Source organism: Sceloporus occidentalis, unplaced genomic scaffold, assembly GCF_023333645.1.
Source record: "Sceloporus occidentalis isolate IW3139 unplaced genomic scaffold, rSceOcc1.0.p SCAF_1, whole genome shotgun sequence".
NCBI lineage: Eukaryota > Metazoa > Chordata > Lepidosauria > Squamata > Phrynosomatidae > Sceloporus > Sceloporus occidentalis.
In genome coordinates this window covers 236,413,099-236,435,407 of record NW_028316981.1, presented here as the reverse complement: position 1 = coordinate 236,435,407, position 22,309 = coordinate 236,413,099, and the positions used below count along the sequence as shown (strand labels likewise).

At 39.3% G+C, this 22,309-nt stretch overlaps 1 protein-coding gene across 1 annotated transcript in view; it reads left to right on the top strand.

Moving 5' to 3' along the window:
* Window positions 1-22,309, top strand: part of PTAR1 (protein prenyltransferase alpha subunit repeat containing 1) — a 45,956-nt gene that overhangs the window by 6,000 nt on the left and 17,647 nt on the right. The window contains exons 2-3 of the mRNA XM_089490511.1: window positions 4,194-4,363; window positions 12,268-12,334. Of these exons, the coding sequence (XP_089346637.1) occupies window positions 4,194-4,363; window positions 12,268-12,334 (237 nt within the window). The remainder of the gene's footprint in view (window positions 1-4,193; window positions 4,364-12,267; window positions 12,335-22,309) is intronic.

Genomic DNA, 22,309 nt, shown 5'->3' with positions numbered 1-22,309 from the left:
ACTGTATGTAGTCTTGTATAAAATGTTACCTGCTGCATAGCTTTTTTTTTTAAACAATGTGAGAAAATGCTCATGTAGATACATGACCACCTTGTATTAAATGTTTTATTCATCATTCTAAAAGAAAATATTCCATAATTCATCTCCCTCATTCTTCGGGGGGGGGGGTTACCAGAAGGGGAAGTTATGCCCAGAAATTGACCCCAAAAACCTAGGTTGACTTACTTATAGGTCTGTATGGTAATGTGATAGCAGCTCTTTCAGATTTCCCCATGCAGTTTCTTTCTGTCTTGAGCCAAGCAGGCAGAGTCCTTGATTATTGATTGACTGATTGCTGTTTGTTTAACAGTCCCTCTTCCACACTTGAGCTTTGCTGTCTTGGGAGTGAAGACTGAAACTCTGAAGCTTGGTATTGATTGCTGCCTCCCTCTTGCCCCTTGCATACACACGCTGAAGGCGCCTCCAAATTTTACACTCGACCTATCCACAGGCCATGTCAAAATCCATAATTTTGGCCCCAAAACTTGCCCTCGACTTATACATGAGGTTGACTTATAGTCAAGTATATATGGTAAATGTCTTTCTGTTGTTAGTTTAATTAGGTTATACCACACTGTGTATCCACAAGCATTTTGGCCTTGAGGGTCACCACTGGTGTCAGTTGATGAATAGGGGTGTTACGCATTTTTGTATACCACACACTTTCTCCACACACTGTCCCACATCTCAGCATGCAAAGATGGTAGTGTTTAAAGCTCTACTCCCTTCTTGCTAAGCTCTAGAAATGGTTATGGGAATTTTGAAAATGAGTTCTCTCTTATCTCTCCGTGAAAGCAACAGTATTGCTCCCCCCCCCCCCAAGCACACTGTTACTTATGTGTGGGAAGCTTTTTTTCACAGTAGGTGTTGGGGTTCTCTTGGCTTATAGGACCACATAGAGAGCAGTTAAGAGCAGCAAACTTTTCGCTGCCATGCTAAGCCAATATGCACTCAGCTTTCAAATTAATTACTCAGTTCTTGCCTCCTTTTTCCAGCTGACCATCCATTGCTTTTTATAGTGGACCCTTGGTATCTGCTGGGGTTTGGTTCCAGGATTCCCAGTGGATAACAAAATCTGTGGATTCTCAAATCCCATTAAATACAATGAGGTAGAAGAATTATGCCCCTTTTATACAAAGGAAAATCAAAGTTTGCTATTTGGAATTTATATATTTTTTTTAATATTTTCAAGCTGTGGATGCTTGAATCCATGGATAAAAAAAAACATGGATAAGGAGGGACAACTGTATTTGCATTCTGTAATTGAGTGACAGGAGTGTTGGACTTAAGACTGAGGGAGAGTTTCTGTGTATTAGTCTTGTGCACTCAAGTTCTGAGGTGGGTAGAATTGCCTCATCCTTTAAAATTTTTAAAGCAATGAAATAAACTATGTCTTCCCCCTCACTACTGCTTTATTTATTACCTTGTATTTTTCCCAGCATGGCACTGAAAGCCATTTATAACTAAAAACCAGATGATAAAGGGGTTTTAAAATACGGTGAGCCCTTGGTATCCTTTGGGAGTTGATTCCAGAACCCCTCTGAATAACAAAGTCTGTGGATGTTCAAGTTCCATTAAATATAATGGTGTGCCTTATGTAAAATGGCAAATGCAAGATTTGCTTTTTGGAATTTATGTATTTTAAAAATACTTTCAAGCTGTGGAAGCTTAAATCCATTGATAAAGAATCTGTAGATACAGTGGGCTAACTGTACAATTAAATTAGTTAACATGTTTAATTGAAAACAATACATAATTGTAAAATCATAACTATAAAGATAAAAATGCAACCTGGCCTAGTGGTCTGAGTGTTTGAGACTGGTTTAATTGCCCCTGGTTCAGTGTTAGGGAATCCTGAGAATTGTAGTTTAGTGTAGCACCAGAGCTCTCTGACAGAGAAGGCTAAATGTCTCACAAAACTTACAGTTCCCAGAATTCCCTAGCTGTCGCCATTTGTTAACTCATATTAACTTGTCATTTGATATTGTATTAATATATGGTTTTATTGTTGTAATTTTATTCCAGAGGGAGGGTATGGGTTGGGAGGACTCGAGTTTTTTTAAAATTGTATTATTTTGTATTATATTAACCTCTGTTGTTTCCCACCTTGATCCCCAAAAAGGAAGAGACAGGATATAAATAAATACTTTATTATTATTATTAAAGCAGTTTCAGATTGAATTATTTTGGCAGTGTGTTTCGAACCAGAGTTAACAAATTAACAAGAGAATGAATGTGGTTCATCATATCCTGTAGAAACAGTAAATGCTTTAACAAATTCTAGTTCTTCGTTCCAAGCATATAACAATGTGTTTCCTTCAAACAATTCAGACACCCCATTACACAATCGCTCCCAACTGACTCTTTCTTCTGACTTACTCAACTGTCAGCTCTCAGTTGTTCTTATTTAAAATCCGCCTCATTTGATGGGATTTGAGAGCCCCCTCCTCAAATTGCAAAGTTCTCTGTGCTGGGATTAGCTGCCCTCTGTTGTTCCAAGCATTGCTTCGCACCCATTCATCCAAGAGCCATTCAGTAACATATTTACACGTTGTTTCTTTCTTGTTTCTCCTGTTACAATTTCACTATCTTCATTTTCTGGCGAAAGGGGAAATGAAATAGGGCCAGCCTAGCTTCCTGTGGAAGGGAATTCCACAGCTTGGGAGCAGCCACCAAGGAAGCCTCTCTCGTACCCTCACCATATCATCCTGTGACAATGGTGGGACCACAAGAAAGACCCAGTTCAGAGCATATAGACTTAACTTGCATGTAGACTGGGTCTGAGAGTCTGCATCAGGAGACATAGCTGTGTCCCTGTAGCTGTGTCTCATGAAGTGATAGTCTTTGTGTGCGCCTACATGCCTTTTAATTGACTTATGGTGACTTCATTTTTTAGGCAAGGATTATTCAGAGGTGCTTTTGCCAGTACCTTCCTTTGAAATATAGCCTACACCACTTGGGATTCATTGCAGTCTCTCATTCTGATTTGTTGTTGTGTGCCTTCAAGTTGTTTCTGACTTATGGTGACCCTAAGGCCATTCTATCATGGGGTTTTCTTGGCAAGTTTCTTCACAGGGGTTTGCCATTGCCATCCTTTGAGTCTGAGAAAGTGCGTCTTGCCCAAGGTGGGTTTCATGATTGAGCCGGGATTCGGACCCTGGTCTCCAGCATCCTAGTCCAAGACTCAAACCATTACACCACACTGGCTCCTTAACCTGCAAAAGCCTACCTTTTAAGTGGTGCACCTCCCCTCCCCATAGCCAGAGAGTGGGAAGGATGATGTCTATCTCTTTTTCTGTTGCTGGTTGCACTGTAACATGCATTTGGGACACTTGCCTTTTACAGTATGGCCAGCTACTGGAAAAGGGCTGGATGTGTCCTCATTCATCCTACCACTTTCCAGTAACGTGGAAATGGTCATGTTGGTGGGAGTTACACTGCTTAAACAGTAGTTTTTTGGGAGGACACTTAGGGTTGTTGCATGATTGGAAGAGACTTCCAACCTGTGCAACAACTGTAAAAGTGAATTGCAATGACATGAGTCAGATTTTAGGCAACTGTAATTCATGAACAGGATGCCAGTCTGTGCCGTTACCATGAGCAACTAATGAAATAAATGATAGGTTGTATCTTGTAGCTGTGTATAATGCTGAAAGAAAAAGATGCCCTTTTAGGTTACGATGTTAAGCGTTTTTATCCGACTGAATTTTCTGGGGCTTATTTCTAAGACCATTTATGTCCCGTAGACTGGAAATTATAGACACTATAAGGAGAAATCTTAGTCACTGATACAATTTATAGCCCAGTCCTATCCATACTTCAAGTCCCATTGAACTTAGTGAGGACTGCTCTTAAGTATGTATAGGATTATGGCCTTAATTTGCTAGGGAGAAAACCCCATTGAATACTTTGAGACTTATTTCTAAGTCAATGTATATAAGAGTTAATTACACAAAAGGAGATTTTCAGTTTGTTTGTTTCACTGCTGGAACAGTGAACAAGGATCAGACAGGCAGGTGAAGGAAGAAGAAGAAGAAGAAATGAAATGGCTGGGCCAAATAAGAAAAAAGTAGCAGGCACTTTATGATTAACAACTGGTGAAAGTGGGAAATAGGAATCTAATTATATTTTTACCTGTCTTTTTTGGCTTTTAGAGATGAAATTGGATTAATTCCCTGTCCTGAAGCCAGATATAATCGGAGCCCCATAGTCCTAGTAGAAAACAAACTTGGCGTGGAAAGCTGGTGTGTTAAATTTCTTTTGCCGTATGTCCATAACAAACTCCTTCACTATAGACAAAGAAAACAATGGCTCAACAAAGACGGTAAGTTACTCTATAAAATATACATTGCTTTGTTAGTACAGTCCTCCCTTCATTTTCACAGACTTCAAGTCTACGGGCACTGTCCTTCACAGACCAGCAAGTGAAGAGGGTTAAAATGGCATGTGTTCCTGTGGTGTGCAGCCATTCAAGCCAATTGGGCTTCAATATGCGCGAATTTCCATTTTTGGGGGGAGGGGGTCTGAAACGGAGCCCTGCAAAAATGGTGGGACAACTGTACATGTTCCTAATTTTTCTGTGAATTGCCATAGGCATTCTTAAAACTTTTAACATGGGAAATGCTGGAACAAAAAGAGACGCTTGTGTCTTGACAATGATGTCATGCAAGTGTGTTAAATACTGTAAGGTGATGCTTTTGTTTCTAGCCATTTATGTTTTGTCTTTATCACTATTTGGCAGGGAACCAATACTTTTATAGGGCCATTCTGGGAAAGCTACAGAAGGCTATGTGGGACCTAAATCCACACAAAACATTAAAGCCGTTGATTTAAACATTTCTAAATTTGCCTCACGTTTAGGCCAAAGACTATAATTCTGAGCATACCTCATTTAACGTAGCCTCCTTTAAAATTGATGGGATTAATTCCCGATAATGTGCTTAGTGTAAGTTACACTCATTGTACAGACTAGAAAGGTAGATAATTCTCAGCTGAATACTAAGCAAGGTGACTTTGTAATGTAATACTTAGGGTTCATAGCTTAATAATATATGATTTTAAAAAAGTCCCTGCGCCCGTATAAATATTTCCTATGGAGGGCTTGGCTATTTAGAGTCAGAGACATAATGTTTTACAGTGTCTTACATAAAAGACAGGAGGGCAATCCAGCTTTTGCCATTAACCTGAGTGACAAACTTATCTCTGGATGTAGATTGAATGAAGATGCATTTGCAGGGCTTTTTGAATACTTGTGTACTGCAAGTATCCATGCAGTAGAGCCACAGAGCTGCACTGGAGGACCTGTAGGTTCCTAGAGAGGTGTCCTCTCAGGTAAAAACATGGTGTTTTTGTTATTTGGTTTTTCCATATCCACAGGGGTCTTGTGCCCCTAACCCTAGTGAATATGGAGGGACAAGTGTGCTGTCTTTTCCTTGACTGTGATGTTCAGATTGTTCACACTTTCTGAGTCTGAGTCTGAATATTTGTTTATTTGACCAAAATATGAGAAAAAGAGATGTATATTTTCATGAGTCACATATCCTATTCTCACTCTAATTTCACTGAAACTAGTTCATTTTTTTCAGTGAGCATCATATAAGAGCATTTTATATATATATTGCTTTGCCCTGGTCCCACTCATTTGACTCAAAATTAGACCAATCATGTAGTGATATATCGAAGAAATAATACATTGTTTCGGCATGAATGTCTGCATTTTGGCTTGGTATCTGAGAGAATCAATTATATTTGTCTGGCAAGAGCCCACAACAAGCAAGAACATTCCAATTTACAACAAACAATAGATTAATATTGAATTTGTTTCTCCATCTAGAAGATAGAGAATCTCAGAGAGAGGATGTGAAGAGGGAAAGATTAATTTTGAGTAGTGACTCACTGATTCACTACTCAGGAGATGGGGGTACCAATCTGCCACCCTTCATCCCTTGCTGTGTGAGGAAGATTCTGTACTGTGGCTGTGATCTCAAATCCAGATCTAAAGGGATCAGAATTCAGAGAGATGGCTTTTGTCAGAAAGAATGCTGTTGCCATAAGACAAATTAGGTGAGGGCTAAATGAATATTCTGTGGGGAAAGTGTTCCATAGCTCACAGACTATTTACAAAAAACCCAACCACCTGTTCTACCTTGGATTTAGTAGCTGATCTCTGCTCTTGCTCTCTCCTGATGTGGCCCTCTCACTCAAGGATTCAAGATGGAGGAGAATTGCCTTTTCTGGTAAAAGCAGTGGAAATCAGCAGAAGTACACCATTCAATCTTGGCAAGAATATTCAGTATATTTGATCTTAATATGTAGAGTGAGCCAGCATGCCATACTGGTTTGAGCTTTGGATTACAACTCTGGAGATCAGGATTTGAATCCCTGCTCAGTCATGGAAACCCACTGGGCGACCTTCGGCAAGTCACAGACTCTCAGAGAACCCCACGATATAGTTGGTGACCTTAAGGTCTCCGTAAGTTGGAAACAGCTTGAAGGCACACAACAAGAGTGACAAAGCACCCATAAATGGTTTATTTCTTCTGTATATTCATAATTTTTTTTTTTTAAAAAAAGACAGTCAGTACTGACAGAGCTGGCAAGTAGACTGGATATCAAGGGATAGTTATTAAGGTAGATAATGACTCAAAGGCATGGTTTAAAGGCACATGATTCTGAGTTAAGTTAGTGTATGTCAGGCATATGTGTGAGACTACTGGTGATTCCCTAGTTTTAAATTCACTTTAAAACTAATAGTGCCTCTCATTTTGTTAAAGAAAGATAGGATATGCATGTACAGTCCATCCTCCTTATCCACAGACTTTTTTAGCCATGGATTCAAGCATCCACAGCTTGAAAATATTCCAAAAAGTATAAATTCCAAATAGCAAACCTTGATTTTTCATTTTTTATAAGGGACACTATTTTACTATACCATTGCATTTAATGGGACTCGAGCATCCACAGATTATGTTATCCACAAGGGGCCCTGGAACCAAACCCCAGTGGATAACAAGGGCCCACGGTATAATAACATGCAGTTTATATACCGTATATACTCAGCTATAAGTCGAGAAATTTATGCCCCCAACATGGATTCCAAAATCATGGGTTGACTTATATACAGGGCAGCAAGTTAATACTGCTTATAAAGTTCCTAAATCTCTGATCCCTGATCTCTGGAAGGGCGGTATATAAATAAACTAAAAGAAGTGCCCACCCTTCCTTCGTCACCAGCTCCCTGTTTGAGTCCCTGTGCACTCTATGTTTTTGTGTGTGTGTGTGTTATCCCTCAGCCTTCCTTCGTAGCCAGAGTTAACAAATAGCTGCGGAGACAAGGGAGACAAGGAGAGAGAGAGAGGGAGAGTTTGCTTTTCTGTTTGAGTCCCTGCACACTCTCTTCTGTGTGTGTGTTATCCCACAGCCTTCCTTCGTAGCCAGAGCTAATAAACAACTGGTGAGACGAGAGAGAGAGAGAAAGTAAGTATGCTGAGGCTTGTTTTGTAAGCCATGAGCCTTGGAAATCTTGGGGGCAAAGGGAAGAGGGGGGGTCTGTACCCCATTTTGCAAGACATGAGCCTTGGAAATCCTGGGGGTGAAGGAAAGAGAGAGAGGTCTGTACCCTGTTTTGCAAGCCATGAGCCTTGGAAATCCTGGTGGTAAAGGAAAAAGGGGGGGGGGAAGAGTGTGTGCATGCGCACCAAGATTTGTTTCCACATTTTACATGCCAACTGTGACCCTTGGGAGAGGTCCAGAGAGAGAGAAGTAGGAAGGGAAGTGGTGCTTTGTTTCCCCTTTTAGATCTTTTGTAACATGCCCCAGTGTTTGACCCTCGACTTATCCACGTCATATCAAAATCCATGATTTTGGCCCCAATACTGTCCTCGACTTATATATGAGGTCAGCCCATACAGGGCGGGCACAGAACAGGGAGGTGGTAACACAGGAAAAGTGGTCACAAAATGCCCAGATTAGTGAGAGGGGGGCGTTTCTGCTGTGGTACTCCTGTTGTGAAATCCACTCTTTTTGAGAGGTTCATTGGCAGTGAAGCTGGCATCTGTGACACCAAGTTAAAACATAACATTTTATTAATGGAGAGGGTAATAATTTAGCTGATATCTATATAGATACATGTATTTAAATTGTTTTAATATATTTTAATTGCTAATTTTTAGTATGCTATTAAGCAATTTAAATTTATTCCATGATGTTTTAATTTTTAAAATTATTTTAAATGAATTATATCAGTACACCACTCCGAGGTCTTGTGATCTAGGGCAAGATGAAAATATTTTACTAAATAAATGCTTTTATTTTATTGAGTTCTGGTTTATTAATTATAATCATCTATTGTATACTTAAGTACAAATTTTTGCACTGTCTGCTCTCATTTTGCAGATGTGTGTTTTATTGGAAACAGAGTTGTATCTCAAGTTTCTCTAAGGGCCACTTTTACATTTTTATTGACTCAAGAGGGCAGCATTGCTTTGATAACTGCAGAAGAGTATTTTCCCTACACCCTCCTACCTCATATCTTTCCACTTCATTCTTTGTTATTCTGTTCTTATTTTCTGTACTTCCCTCCTTTCACCTTTCTAAGTAAGGTGTCTCTAAATTTTACTTTCTGTTTTTGTTCTGTTTTTGTTCTGTTTCTACTTTGCTTCTCATTTTCTTTCTTCTGTCTACATTTCATAGCATATGTGTGCTGTGTCACAAACATTTTTATTTTTATCTCTCTTTATTTCCTTTTCCAAAGCCCCTTCTCCAGAAAGTGCTCCCTGAATTTAGTTCAAGTCATAAATTACAAGCTTTAATAAGAACATGAGTTAATTGGATTGGTGGGTGGCAATAATTAATGCTCAACTGTGTAATCTTATATATGTTTTGGGAATATGTCTAAGCTTCCGGTATGACTCAAATGTAATTCCTGAGTTGTAAGCATGGTAGTGTAGGGTTAATAAACTGTCCACTCAGATCAACTGATGCATGTTTTGTCATCAAAGAAGCTATGGAATGACCTGCCGAAGGAGATCCACGACATTTCTACTCTTACAGCCTTTAAGAAGGCTCTTAAGACGGATCTCTTCCGGCAGGCCTTCCCTATCTAGTTCCACTCCCCATTTACTGTGACTTGTGTCACTCTGTCCACCAAATCTTCTCTTAAATTTAATTAGAAGAATTAAATTAAAATTAATTAAAATAAAATCCTTGCCTCAAGAAGAAGAGCCCTCCCTCCATCCTGTCATCATCAGACCTGAGAGGGAGTGAAAAAGAGAGGCCCGATTTCCATCAGGCCTAACTGTGAATGTACTCACTTCGCTCTCTTTAATTTTATTGTATTTTATTTATTTATTTATTGTATTTTATTTTATTCTCTTTATTTTTATTGTTGTAACCCACCCGGATTCCTTGTGATTGGGCGGGCTATAAATTATCATCATCATCATCATCATCATCATCATCATCATCATCTCTGGTTTTCCTTTATTTGCATGGATGCTAGTTTCAGTGGTGAGGGAAAGGTATTTGATACATAAACAGAGGTATTTTCCTCCTATTCCAGAATTTATCTTTGTTAATGGACATTCCTGGCTTATTCTTAGCTATCTTATTTCTGGTGAAGTCTTGACATATGGAAAAGAGGGGTGGGGAGACAATGAGAGCTTGCCCATAGAGGGTAAGGATAAATGAGAGCTGTAAAAACACTGGGATAACAGTAAAAGTTTCATGTAATGTTACCAAAGGAATTAAAAAAATGAGGGATTGCTGTTAGCATGACTACAATACTGTGCTCCTATGTCCACTTATCTTGGAATAACCCCACTAAACTTAGTAATAATAAATAGTAATAATAATTTGTTTTATTTATATACCGCTATTCCAAAGATCATAGCGGTGAACAGCAAGTAAGCTAATTAGCAAGTAAGCTAATTTGCCCCCAACAGTCTGGGTACTCAATTTAGCGACCTCAGAAGGATGCAAGTCTGAGTCGAGCTTGGGCCCTTTTGCTGGTCTTGAACTCGCAACCTTGTGGTCTTGAGTGAATGGCTGCAGTACAGGCATTTAACCACTGCGCCACCAGGGCTCCTAGTAAGCATGTATAGGATTGCAATGTACATATACAGTGATGCGAGGAGGCTATAACTGATAAATGGTGAGAGAACAACATTCTAGCATGTTCTGTGTAACTTACTCTTGTTTACTACATTTGTGAAGTTTAAACTCTAATAGTTTTAAAATTAGCATTTTATCATATACATATATTAGACAAAATTTGTGTGATTGGTCTTTGCTTGAATAATTTAAATACCTGGGGACCCCCGTAGCTCCAACTTTGTACCTTAGAATAACAAAACTGAGAAGTAATTACCAGGAGACATTAGAGCTTACATCAGAGGGGATAATACAAGGCAATAACAATAAACATGAATTAAAAAACAAATGTAACATAGCAGTGCATTAATAACAATGAAATAAGATAGCGATTAACAATAGCAATAAATAACAAAAAATACATAGCAATTATAACAACCAAAAATACATAGTAATTATAGCAACAATAAAATTAACAAAGTAAAATACATAACAATTAACAGAGCAAAACAAGTAAAAAGAAATTATATAATAGCAAATGCAATTCTAATGGAATGGAATACAGTAATACAATACAACTCTAATGCAATATAATACAACATGCATAATTCCCCCTCCCCCCTTCAAATATACAACAAAAACTCCAAATATAACAATGACAAAAACTAAAATAACTTATTAAAACCATTAGTCAAACAATCAAATCAATCAACCTCCAGCTGAGTCCTCAGTTGCCTTTTGAGGCTCTGGGATGATGGTTGGTGGAATGAGGCAGTCCTCTCTACCTGAGTCCTCCATTGCCTCCATCTTTATTAATGACTTGGATGACAGTATTGGGGGCATAGTTATCAAATTCGCAGATGACACCAAATTAGGAGGAGTAGCTAACACCCCAGAGGACAGGATCAAAATTCAAAATGACCTGAATAAACAGGAAAGCTAGGCCAAAGCTAACAAAATGATATTCAACACAGAGAAATGTAAGGTACTGCACCTAGGGCAGAAAAATGAAATGCATAGATACAGGATATGGGGGGGGGGGGGCATCTGGCTTAATGACACTACCTGTGAAAGGGATCTAGGAGTCCAAGTAGACCACAAGCTGAACTACATAAGATTCCACCTCAACATTAGGAGAAACTTCCTGACAGTCAGGGCTGTTCGACAGTGGAAAATACTTCCTCGGAGAGTGATGGATTCTCCTTCCCTGGAGGTCTTTAAACAGAGGCTGGATGGCCATCTGTCGGGGATCCTTTGATTGAGAGTTCCTGCATGTTAGAATGGGGTTGAACTGGATGGCCTTTGTGGTCTCTTCCCACTCTACGATTCTGATTCTAAACTAGGTTTCTTTGATAACGACTCATCTCCTGCTTCATTTAAGCTAGTGCAAACCACCCTTTCCTCAGATAGGCATTAACATTTCCAACCGGGCAGCTGTGTTACCCTGTATTACATAAACAATGAATATTTCAGCAGTATCTCAAGATATAACACATTTTATTTGGTTCATGGACTGCCATTCATGCTATATGCCAGTGGTTCTCAGTTTGGGTTGACCCAAGCTCCTTCCCTCCCATCCCCTCTGCTGAAGTGGGATCCAGTGAAACGATGGGGAGGTGGGTTGACTTGGGTCAATTATCAGTTAATAGGAGCCTATATTTCTTGTCCCCCCCACCCCCCCAGCGAGGAACTCCTGCTCCTTCCTTTTGGGTTGTGCTCCACAGTTTGAGAACTATTGTAATATGCTATATAGTGTCTCATGAACAGCTGTCTTAATGAACTGAATTAAAAAACAAATTTGTTGTTGTTGTTGTTGTGTCCCTTCAAGTTGTTTCCGACTTATGGTGAACCTAGCATTGGGTTTTCTTGGCAAGATTTGTTAAAAAGCGGTTTGCCATTGTCTTCACCCCCATGATTTCATGCTGCCCATTTGGGGTTGCTGCAGTTGTTGTTGTTGTTGTTTGTTACCAGAGAGTCTTCATTGGCCAAGGAATTTAGAACTAACATAGATGTCCACATTGTTAAGGAAATAGTTGATTCTGTTCATGTATTAATAAAAAAGTATTGTTGGAGGCTTCCGTGACTCTGAGAATAAAAATACTGACTTTCATAGAGTTTGATGTTTTGTTTTCTTTTTAGAATTGATAGATGTCACCTGCACATTGCTGCTATTGAACCCAGACTTCACTACTGCATGGAATGTAAGGTATGTTGAGCATATACAGCTTTTTGGTAACTCCTTGAACATCTGACTGAGCCATAGGCTTTTTAAAGCAGTATGCAGCAACTTATCAGCTGTTCTTTCAGCTGAGGTACTTTACAGAATCTTTTAATCAGATTTCTTATCTCTGCCCTCCCCCCTAATGTTACCACATTTCACTTTCACAACATGAATTTCAGTCTTTATTATACCTACCTGGGGGAAAGGATATATTTTGACTAAAGAACCATATCTGCAATTAGTCTACAATGTATTTAGAATAGCAGATTTATAACCTTTGCCATACAAAGCTCACTTTAATTATTTTCACCATAAGACTCTAAAAACTTTGTTTTAATGAAATATCAGTGTTCTTTCAGATTAAAATAGAAAGTAAGTTGTCTGTGTTGCCTGGTACATATATGCACACACTCACAAACACATTAAAAACTAGCTGGAAAAACATTTCTTGCAGTTCAATTCTAAACATATGGAAGGAAATCCCAATCTGTTCAGTGGGCCTTAACTTTTGGTAAATATGCTTAGAGCCAATATGCTTAGTCCCATGATATGTACCATATATACTCGGCTATAAGTCAACCTCATGTATAAGTAGAGGGCAGGTTTTGGTACCAAAATTATGGATTTTGATCTGACCTGTGGATACATTGAGGATAAAAACTTAGAGGGACATAACAAAGGATGCTTAGGCGCTCCTGGGATGGACTAAGCTCTCTCCTTTTGCCACTCTACTCAGAGAAAGAGAGTGGTTCCATTTTTGACTCATGGATAAGTCAACTCAGTTTTTGGAGGGGTCAGTTTTTTGATTAAAATTTCTAGGCTTATACATGAGTATATACAGTAGTATCAGTTTCTTGATATGTAAATAATGGACTGCAATCTAAACAATGGCATTGAATAAGATCTTTAGACAGATCTTCTTTTCTCAGCAATTACTTTATGGAGAGCAATATAAGGCATCAATTTGCCATTCATCCCTGAATATGAATATAATTCATGTGTTCAGTGGAAGCAAATAGTAATTTGGATGGTATATTAAACCATATTTTTCTTGTCACAGCAATGAACCTAATCTCTCAAACTCGCAGGCACCATACTCTTTTTCTCCAGTTTTGTGGTAAGGAGGGCTTTGGAAACTTTTGTTTCCGTTTTTTCTTAACTGCATTTTGCCATGTCATCTGAGCTCTACAAATTGTGGTTTATCTTAACTGTAGTTTGCTTGAAACAATGCAGTTTCCAACTGTGCTTTAACAAAGCTGGCTTGTTTCAAAAAGCATAGTTAAGAATATTTGCAGTTTAGAGTTTGGGCTAACGTTGAACTGTGGTTAACTGAAATCTGAAGGAAACACTTTTGAAATCCTTCTTGTAGCTTGTATGGAGAGGGAGGAGAATGTGTGCCAGGCAAAAGATTATTTTGCTATTAGAAATCATAGTTTACCACCTGGATGGGCAAAGTTTGGTCCTGGGATTGTATATGGTTCCAAAGTTTGTTCTGTACTCTCAACCCACTCTGAAGCCCTAGCATCACCTCTTCTAAAAAAATGGGGAGAGAAAATATGGTTTTGCTATTCATGGAAGCCTTGAGGGAATGGCACTTGGGATTTGAATAGACCCCCCCCCCTCTCGTGCACACATACAAACACACAGAAATGAATGTGTGGTTACGTCTGGTTTTAATTTTTCTTTTTAAAAAACATATAAATGAAGGCAACATGTGCAGTCTCTTTTTTCTATAGAAATGTAGAAAAAATAGTTTGTATCATAATGCTGGATTGGATCCAGAGCTTGCTCCTACCATGGGAAAACTCCATACAAGCACATAAACCTAGGCTGCTCTTTCCAGAAGAATTAGGGGGGGATCTTTCTCCTTCTCCATTCAGAGCCATCAGTGCCACCTCTCACTTTGTTTCAGATGATCTCCCAATACTCCAAAGCAGATTTGGAGGCTACATAGGCAAAGGAAATGAGCAGAAGGTCACCGTCTCTTCTGTTTCATCAGCATTTTTTGACTTGTGGACTGAAAGCTTTCCACAGAGTTTATGCAAGTCACTAAATGACTCTCCTTATGTTATGTTTTTCAAATTGTTGTTGCTGGTTACTTTATATCCCATATTTCCTCTCAGAATTGGAATTCAGAATGGCTTACAAATAAAACCAAATGCAATAAATAAAAACCGAAAACATACAGTGAAGTGCTAAAGTTATAATTGTCCATGCCATTGTATTTTCAACGTCCATGTATGGTTGTGAAAGCTGGATAATGAAGAAAACCATGTTGTTGTCAGGTGCTCTTAAATCAACTGTAATTTATGATCACCCTGTCATAAATGTTTTGTTTGTTTGTTTGATATAAGTTGAATGGGACCTTTGCCTGATGGATTCTAGTTTGGCACTAACAAAGGTCTCATTCAACTTGGATCAGCTGTTGGAGGAATGGTGGTAAGATCCAGAGTGATCTTTGCTTGCCAACCTTAGTTCTCATCATAGGTTGCTCTGTCTGGGACTGATAAGTCCAGTAACATCTGAAGGACCACATCTTCCCTGTCCCTTAGATAGAAGGAACTAATAAGGTTTTTCAGCTGTTTAATGGTGTTTAAGGGATGCAGTGGCTTAGTGGTTAAGACACCAATTATCATGATTGGAAGGTTGGCTGTTCGAGGCCCAAGTGCTGCTTGATGGGGTGAGCTCCTGTCACTAGTCCTAGCTTCTGCCAACCTAGCAGTTCAAAAGCATGCAAATACAAGTAGATAAATAGGTATAACTTCTCAGTGGAAAGGTAACAGCGTTCGGTGCAGTCATGCTGGCCACATGACCACCAAAGTAGTCTTCAGACAATGCTAGCTCTGCTTAGCAACAGTGATGAGTACCGCCCCTTATAGTAAGTTGCGACTAGACATTCATGTCAGGGGACTACCTTTACCTTTAATGGTATCATACTGTATAAATGTCAGTGTTTTAAAATACTAGAAGAGTGTGGTTTGTATAGTTAAGACTTTGGAGGGAATTTTAGGGCTGCAGTTCAGTGCACATTTACTTCACTGCAGGATTTACTGAACTCAGATTCATTTCTAGGAAATACAGCCTTGGGTTCTAAAGATATCAGCAGATTAGGATGACTTTGAACACAAAGCTAACCAGTGAACAGTACAGCAAAGAATGGAGAGTTCTGTGTTTAGTGTGTGTCAGTTTTGCACATGATCAGTAAAAATTCTGTTCCACCCTATTTGCAGTTGTGTGTGAAGATTTTGAACACATCAATAAATTCTTCTCAAAACAAGAAAGAGGAAAAGCGGCAAAAAGAGGACTTACGTTTACAAACTATCCACTATCTCACTGGGAAAATGCATTCTTATATAGTGCCCGCAGGGTTATTTCTGGACTCATTTTAACCCATATGGAAAGTGGCTAAATCCAAAGAAGACCCTTGGACTGTCTTATTTATGTATTTTAAGACTTCATCCAGCCAATAATTTATGGCCGGATGTCATGTTTAAAACAGAATCATTTTAATTTGGTAAAATGGTCATGATGGTGTTAAGAATTGCTTTTTTTAAAAAAACTGTTGCTAAAATCCTATTTGTTAGTCCCACTAAGGTTGGATGTTGTTGGGCTCCCAACTTGTGAACCACAGGAGAGACCAAACAGGAAAAGTTAGCATCAGCACTCCACTTAAGTCTTGAAATCTGTGGATATTTGGTATGAGAAAATGGTATTGGAAAATGATATCCTATTCTTTTAGGCTTTTTTATTATGTACATATTTACACTACCACCCTCAGGAAGGAACATAAACTTTAAAGTATCTGTGCACATTACATTGATTATATTACACTATAGGTCAGGCATTCATAAGGAACCAAATCTTTATATCTTTTCCTTTTCCCTAGTAGGTATGTCTGTACTTAACACATAGAGTAACATAAACATAATGTCTCTGGAGGAAATATACAGGCATCCAAGGAAACTAATATCCCTGGGCATTGTTATAACTATCAAAAATTCATAATGAGCATTCATTATATTTAATGGGCATTTATTTAATTAGAAAAGAGTTCTGTTTGGGAGTAGATTTCCCCCTCACCAGTTTTGCCTGTGTCTTATCAGCTAAGAACAGTGAAGTGGGTGCATAGCAGACTGGTGTTCAGTCATACTGGTGTTCAGTCAGGCTTCTGTCTCTAGAGGTGGTTTGATAGTGTCTACAGCCTGTATCTGTCCAGTCAGATCTTTACTAGCCTTCACTAATACAGTATAAACAATATTCTTCCAGCCATTTACATCAGAGATCTTACTGACCTCTATTCTGTGAGGTAACACTTGGAAACCAGTTGGAGACTTGGCTGCCTTCCATCTGATTGCATCAGTCATCTGACACTAGTAACCCTCTGTAGTCAGGTTCATTACAAGTCAGTCATTTGTTTCTATTCTGTTTCAAGCCATTTTCACTTTATCAGTTTGTTTACAATTAGGTTGGCTTCCTGCCTGGAATTGATCAGTGGTAATGCCCTTGGCATTACAGAACCATTCCTTCTTTACTACTTTTATACTTTACAAATAAACTATTTGGGATCAGGTGCATACATGTTGCAAACTATGGTACATTCCCCTCGAGACCAGCTCTTCAGACCTTACTGGTGCCGCTCGGGAGTTTATGGTTTGCTATGACTAACATGGGCCTATCCCAGATTGTCTCTGAGCCAACACGCTGTGCTGGTCATAGCCTCAATGCAGTCTTTTGTAGAGAACAGGAATATCTCTGGGAGGAAGTGATCTCCACTTCTGCTCAGTCATTGACAGATCATTTTCTGGTCAAGGTCGGACTGAAGGCTGCCATCCCTAACCCCCTTGGGGGAGGTGGACCTACTAAAATGGTCCGCCCTCGAAGGCTGATGGAACCCAAAAGGTTCCAAGAAGCCCTAGAGGGTTTAATGGAAGGCAACATCGGTGATTCTGTCAAAGCCTTAGTGACAACTTGGATTAACGATCTTTCTAAGGAATCACTCCCAGGCGTCCTTTACAGCCCACTCCGAATCGTAATCCTTGGTATACTGAAGATCTTAGAAGGATGAAGCCAATTGGACAATGACTAGAGTGTCATTGGCGAAAGACTCGACGTTTATCTGACAAGACACGTCATAGGACTTTCCTTTAAGCCTGTTGAGTGGCAGTAGCTGCAGCGAAGAAGTCTTTCTACTCTGCATCTATTGCTTCTGTGAAGTCTCATCCAGCAGAGCTTTTCAAGGTGGTTAAGAAGTTGACTCAAACTCCTTCCACCTTGAATCCTCTTTTTCAGTCTACAAGAGCCTGCTGTGATGCTTTTAATGGCCGCTTTTAATAAAATCTCTTAGATAAGGGCCGACGTAGACACTGGCATTAATACAGAGTCCATAAGAGAGGTGTCTAGTGACTCCGTTAATGAGGTTATCTTGGATCAGTTTCAGTCTATGAGTACTGATGACGTAGACAAGCTGCTTGGTAAGGTAAGGTAAAAAAGACCACCTGCTCTCTCGATCCCTGCCCATCATGGTTGGCTGTCCAGGGAGGAGAGATAATTTTGAATTTGTTAAAATTAATAATCAATGCCTCCTTCAGGGAAGGTTGTGTTCCATCGATTCTGAAACTAGCAGTAGTAAGACCTATACTAAAGAAATCTTCCCTTGATCCCTGGACATAAACAATTACTGACCAGTATCTCTTTTTTCCTTTTTGGGTAAGGTAATCGAGAGGGCAGTAGCAAACCAGCTCCAAGCAGTCTTGGATGACACCGATTATCTTGATCCATTTCACACTGGCTTCTGGTCATGATATGGAGTGGAGACTGCCTGGGTCGCCTTGGTCGATGATTTCTGTCTGTGCATCGACAGGGGAAGTGTGGCCTTGTTGGTGCTCTTGGACCTCTCAGTGGCCCTCGATACCATAGACCATGATGTACTTCTGGAACGCCTGAAGGGACTGGGTATTGGAGGCACGGCTTTGCAGTGGCTCCGTTACTACCTCTCGCGAAGGTTCCAGATGGTGATGGTGGGGGACAGCTGCTCTTAAGAGAGAGCTGACATGTGGCATCCCTCAAGCAGCCATTCTATCCCCCATGCTGTTTAACATTTACATGAAGCCTCTGGGTGAGATCATCCAGAGACATGGGGTGGGGTGTTATCAGTACACTGATGACACCCAGATTTATTTCTCTGTCTCGGGCTGTTTCACTAACCAAGGAGGGCACCTCCCCTCTGAATGACTGTCTGAGGTCAGTAATGTATTGGATGAGGGAAAATAGACTTAATTTATATTTTATTTATTTAGGAATTTATATCCCGCCCTTCAGCCCTAATGGCTCTCATTCTTAAGCTGAATCCAAACAAAACAGAAGTAACTTGTGATAGTTAACCCCTCTACGGGTATGGAGATAAGTCCATCTGTCCTGGATGGGGTCACACTTCCCCTAACGGACTGTGTTTGCAGCTTGGGGGTACTCCTCGATTCGTCGCTTCAGTTGTTATCTCAGTTTGGTGTGATGGCCAGAAGTGCCTGTTAATAAGCTTCGTCTGCGACCCTACCTGGAGCAGCGGGACCTAGAAACGGTTGTATATGCACTGGTAACCTCTCGTCTCAACTTCTATAATGTGCTCTACATGGGACAACCCCTGTACCACGTCTGGAAGCTTCAGTTGGTACAAAATATGGCAGCCAGACTGGTCACCGGAAAAACTAAATTTGACCATATTACACCAATTTTAAAATCGTTACATTGGCTGCCCATTAGCTTCCGGGCACAGTACAAGGTGTTGATTATTACTTGAATTTTTACAGTTTACTTGAAGGAACGCCTCCTCCCATACAATCCTTCCTGCACTCTTCACTCTTCAGGTAAGAATCTCCTACAGTCAAGTAGAACCAGATTAGTGGTAACGTCCCAAAGAACCTTCTCTGTTGTTGTTCCTAAAATCTGGAATAACCTCCCTGAAGATATCACCAAATATCCTCAATTGAAGTTTTCAAGAAGGCGGTAAAAACGACTCTCTTCAGGCTTGCCTATCCAGACTAGGTCATGAAGGAATAACCTGTTCACATGTGCTCCTATGCTTTGTCGTCATTGTAACGAACAATTTTTCTTTGATAACTTACGATATTACTCAATCTTATTTTAGAAATTGATATTTTAAGGACGGCGGGATAGGGGGATGGGAGATCTTGCTGTGATTTATTTGTATTTTAAATTCTGTTGTTACCTGCCTCAGTCTTAAAAAAGGAAGAGGCAGGATATAAATAAATATTTTATTATTATTGTAGTGATGCCACAAACGAATGACAGAGACAAAAACCTCTTGAATTTGATTCTTTACTTACGTATTTATTAGATCTTTGTAGACTCTCTAATAAGACATTCTGTGAGCAGCTCCCAGAATAAAATTAAAAATGCAGCAATGCAATACAATTAAAATACAGTGTTAAAACATGGAACAAAGTTTTTTAAAAAAACAGGTCAAAGAGCACAAATAGCAAGGAAAAACTCAAAAACAATGTTAAAAGCAAAAGCAACAATAAGTCCTGGAAAATGCAAAACATTTTCCCCCTTCAAATGTGAGATCTGCCCACTTGCTTTTTCTGTTCATGTTATATAGGTGCAGGTTTTGTCTTCATGGACTTGCATAGATGAATTCCAGTTTTCCTTCCTTCACTCAGTGAAGGTCATTTGCTTGTTCTTCCTTAATCAGATTTGCCTAATTTCTGTCAGCCTCTGCTCAAGAGAGGCTCAATGTGTGCCAACCAAACCAAGACATTATAGTAACACATTTCAAGTTCAAAGGAGTAGTGGCTAAAAATTGTTCATAAAATCAGTGAAAAGTGAATGAAAGGGTATCCATGGAATGAATTGATACAAAACCTGCGTTAACACTTAACAGTGCTTGAAGGACCGTGCTTTTTCTTATTTAAGAACATTTGCTTGCTATAGGGGCAGGGACTGATGTGGAGAAGGAATAAATGCTTTTGTAAAAGTACTGAACTGAGTAGCAAAGAGCAAAAATAAGATTTTTTTTATATAAAAATGGAGTGCTGAACAAAACCACAATGTCATTCATGGAGGCAAATTTAGGAAAAAAAGACCCCAACATCACTGTGAAAGAAAGATGAGGACCAGATTGCTGCTTACCACAAGAGATGTTGTTTGACATGTAAGCTTTGGGGAAATGCTAAGCACTTTCTGCACTTCTCAAAATTCAGAGTAAAAGGACTGTGTTAGATGTTACAGCTCCTGTGTGATGGCTTCATTTGAGCAGCTGCTTATTGTGTGGATCCCATACTCCCATATCAAAACTTAGACTATATGATATGGGAGTATGGATCCCATACTCCCATATCAAAACTTAGACTATTACCTTTTAAACATAATTTCATTCATTACCCATTAAACTGTCCTCCAAATTAATTTGACATTGTTAATATTGGCTACTGCCACACTGTAGAATTAACGCAGTTTGACACTACTTTAATAGTCTACTTTAAATCCATAGCACCAGAGAACTTTGACAGAGATGGCTAAATATCTCAGAAAACTACAAATCCTAGAATTCCATAGCACTGAGCCATGGCAGTTAAAGCGGTGTGAAATTATTAATTCTGCAGTGGTAGATGCAGCCATTGTTTTTCTTGCAATGTATATCAACAGTTTTCTTCCCATTACAAGATACTCTTCAAAAACCATGTAGGACTTGAAGGCTATTCACAATTTGGGACTTATTCTGCACAAAATTTGCATGTGGAAAATAATACTTAAGCATAGAAATTCCTATGTTGAAAATACTGTTTTCTCTTAAAATCAACCATGTATTAATTTTACACAGAACCAGTCTCCAATTACAGCTTTTTTTTTTTCTGTGCAGAAAACACCTTTTGTGCCAGGACTAATATTTTTTCTCTGAAATATTTTCAGAAAATGCTGTTTCTGGCACAGAACATACTGGTTTCAGCACAACACAGCCATGCACAAATTTTGCGCAGAATACATTCTGAACTGTGAAAATTCTCATCAGTCCAGGATTATTATCATCAAGGCTTCTTGACACTTGAAAAACATGTTTTTGACCAGTTTTTGAATATTTTCTCATCTTTCCATCCCTGTATTCCAACATAAGATATATTGCTTTTTATCTCTGTTTATTCTGTACAGATTGTGACTCTCTCCAGGACATCGGGAAGAACTGCTTTCTGTATCTCTTCCAGCCCCACGATCTTGGTTTTATAATTCATAATTCTCTTAAAACTGTCATTTTATATCCTTAGATTGTATGGTGAAACTAAAGTTTCTTTCCCCTGTGTAGTCACCTGCAACCCTTGCATTGCTTGTCATGCTGAGAGAATGTCCTGGTATTTAACTGATAAATTTTTCTCTGTACAGCCTACTCAGTTCCATAGCTCTGTATTACCTATGCTGTAACAGAAGCACTGAACTGGGTTTCTTCTAAGTAAGAACTTAGAGTAGGATTTGGGAAACTGTAGAAGGGAGGAGGCTTTTTTCATCCCTCCAGTGGGCCGTAAGGCTAAGTTTCAACATGTCAGAACATGACAGCATGACATAATATTACTTCTCATGTCATTTTGACCTATTTTCAGGTGAGGGGTTGGGGGGGGGGTGAGGCTGTGGGGGGAGAAGTAAACTGCCAAAATTGGGATTTGTTTAGGGCGGTTCTTTTGGACAAAAGATGGCTGAAAACCAGTCCAATTTTTTTTTTAAAAAAAATCAAGTTTGGGGGCTCATGTGCCACAGGTTGGGGTCACAGGGACCACACAATGCCCATCCCTCTTGTAAAGGATGTTTTTCAGAGGAAGAGGCAACCAGAGATATCATTTCTAGCAGTGATTATGCAGAATTCTGCTGCTGCATAATCAGCAGTACAGTCTTGAAAATGTTGAATCGAGTCATGACTTCCCTTAAAGTGCTTGAGGTGTTGAAAACTTAATTTATGTA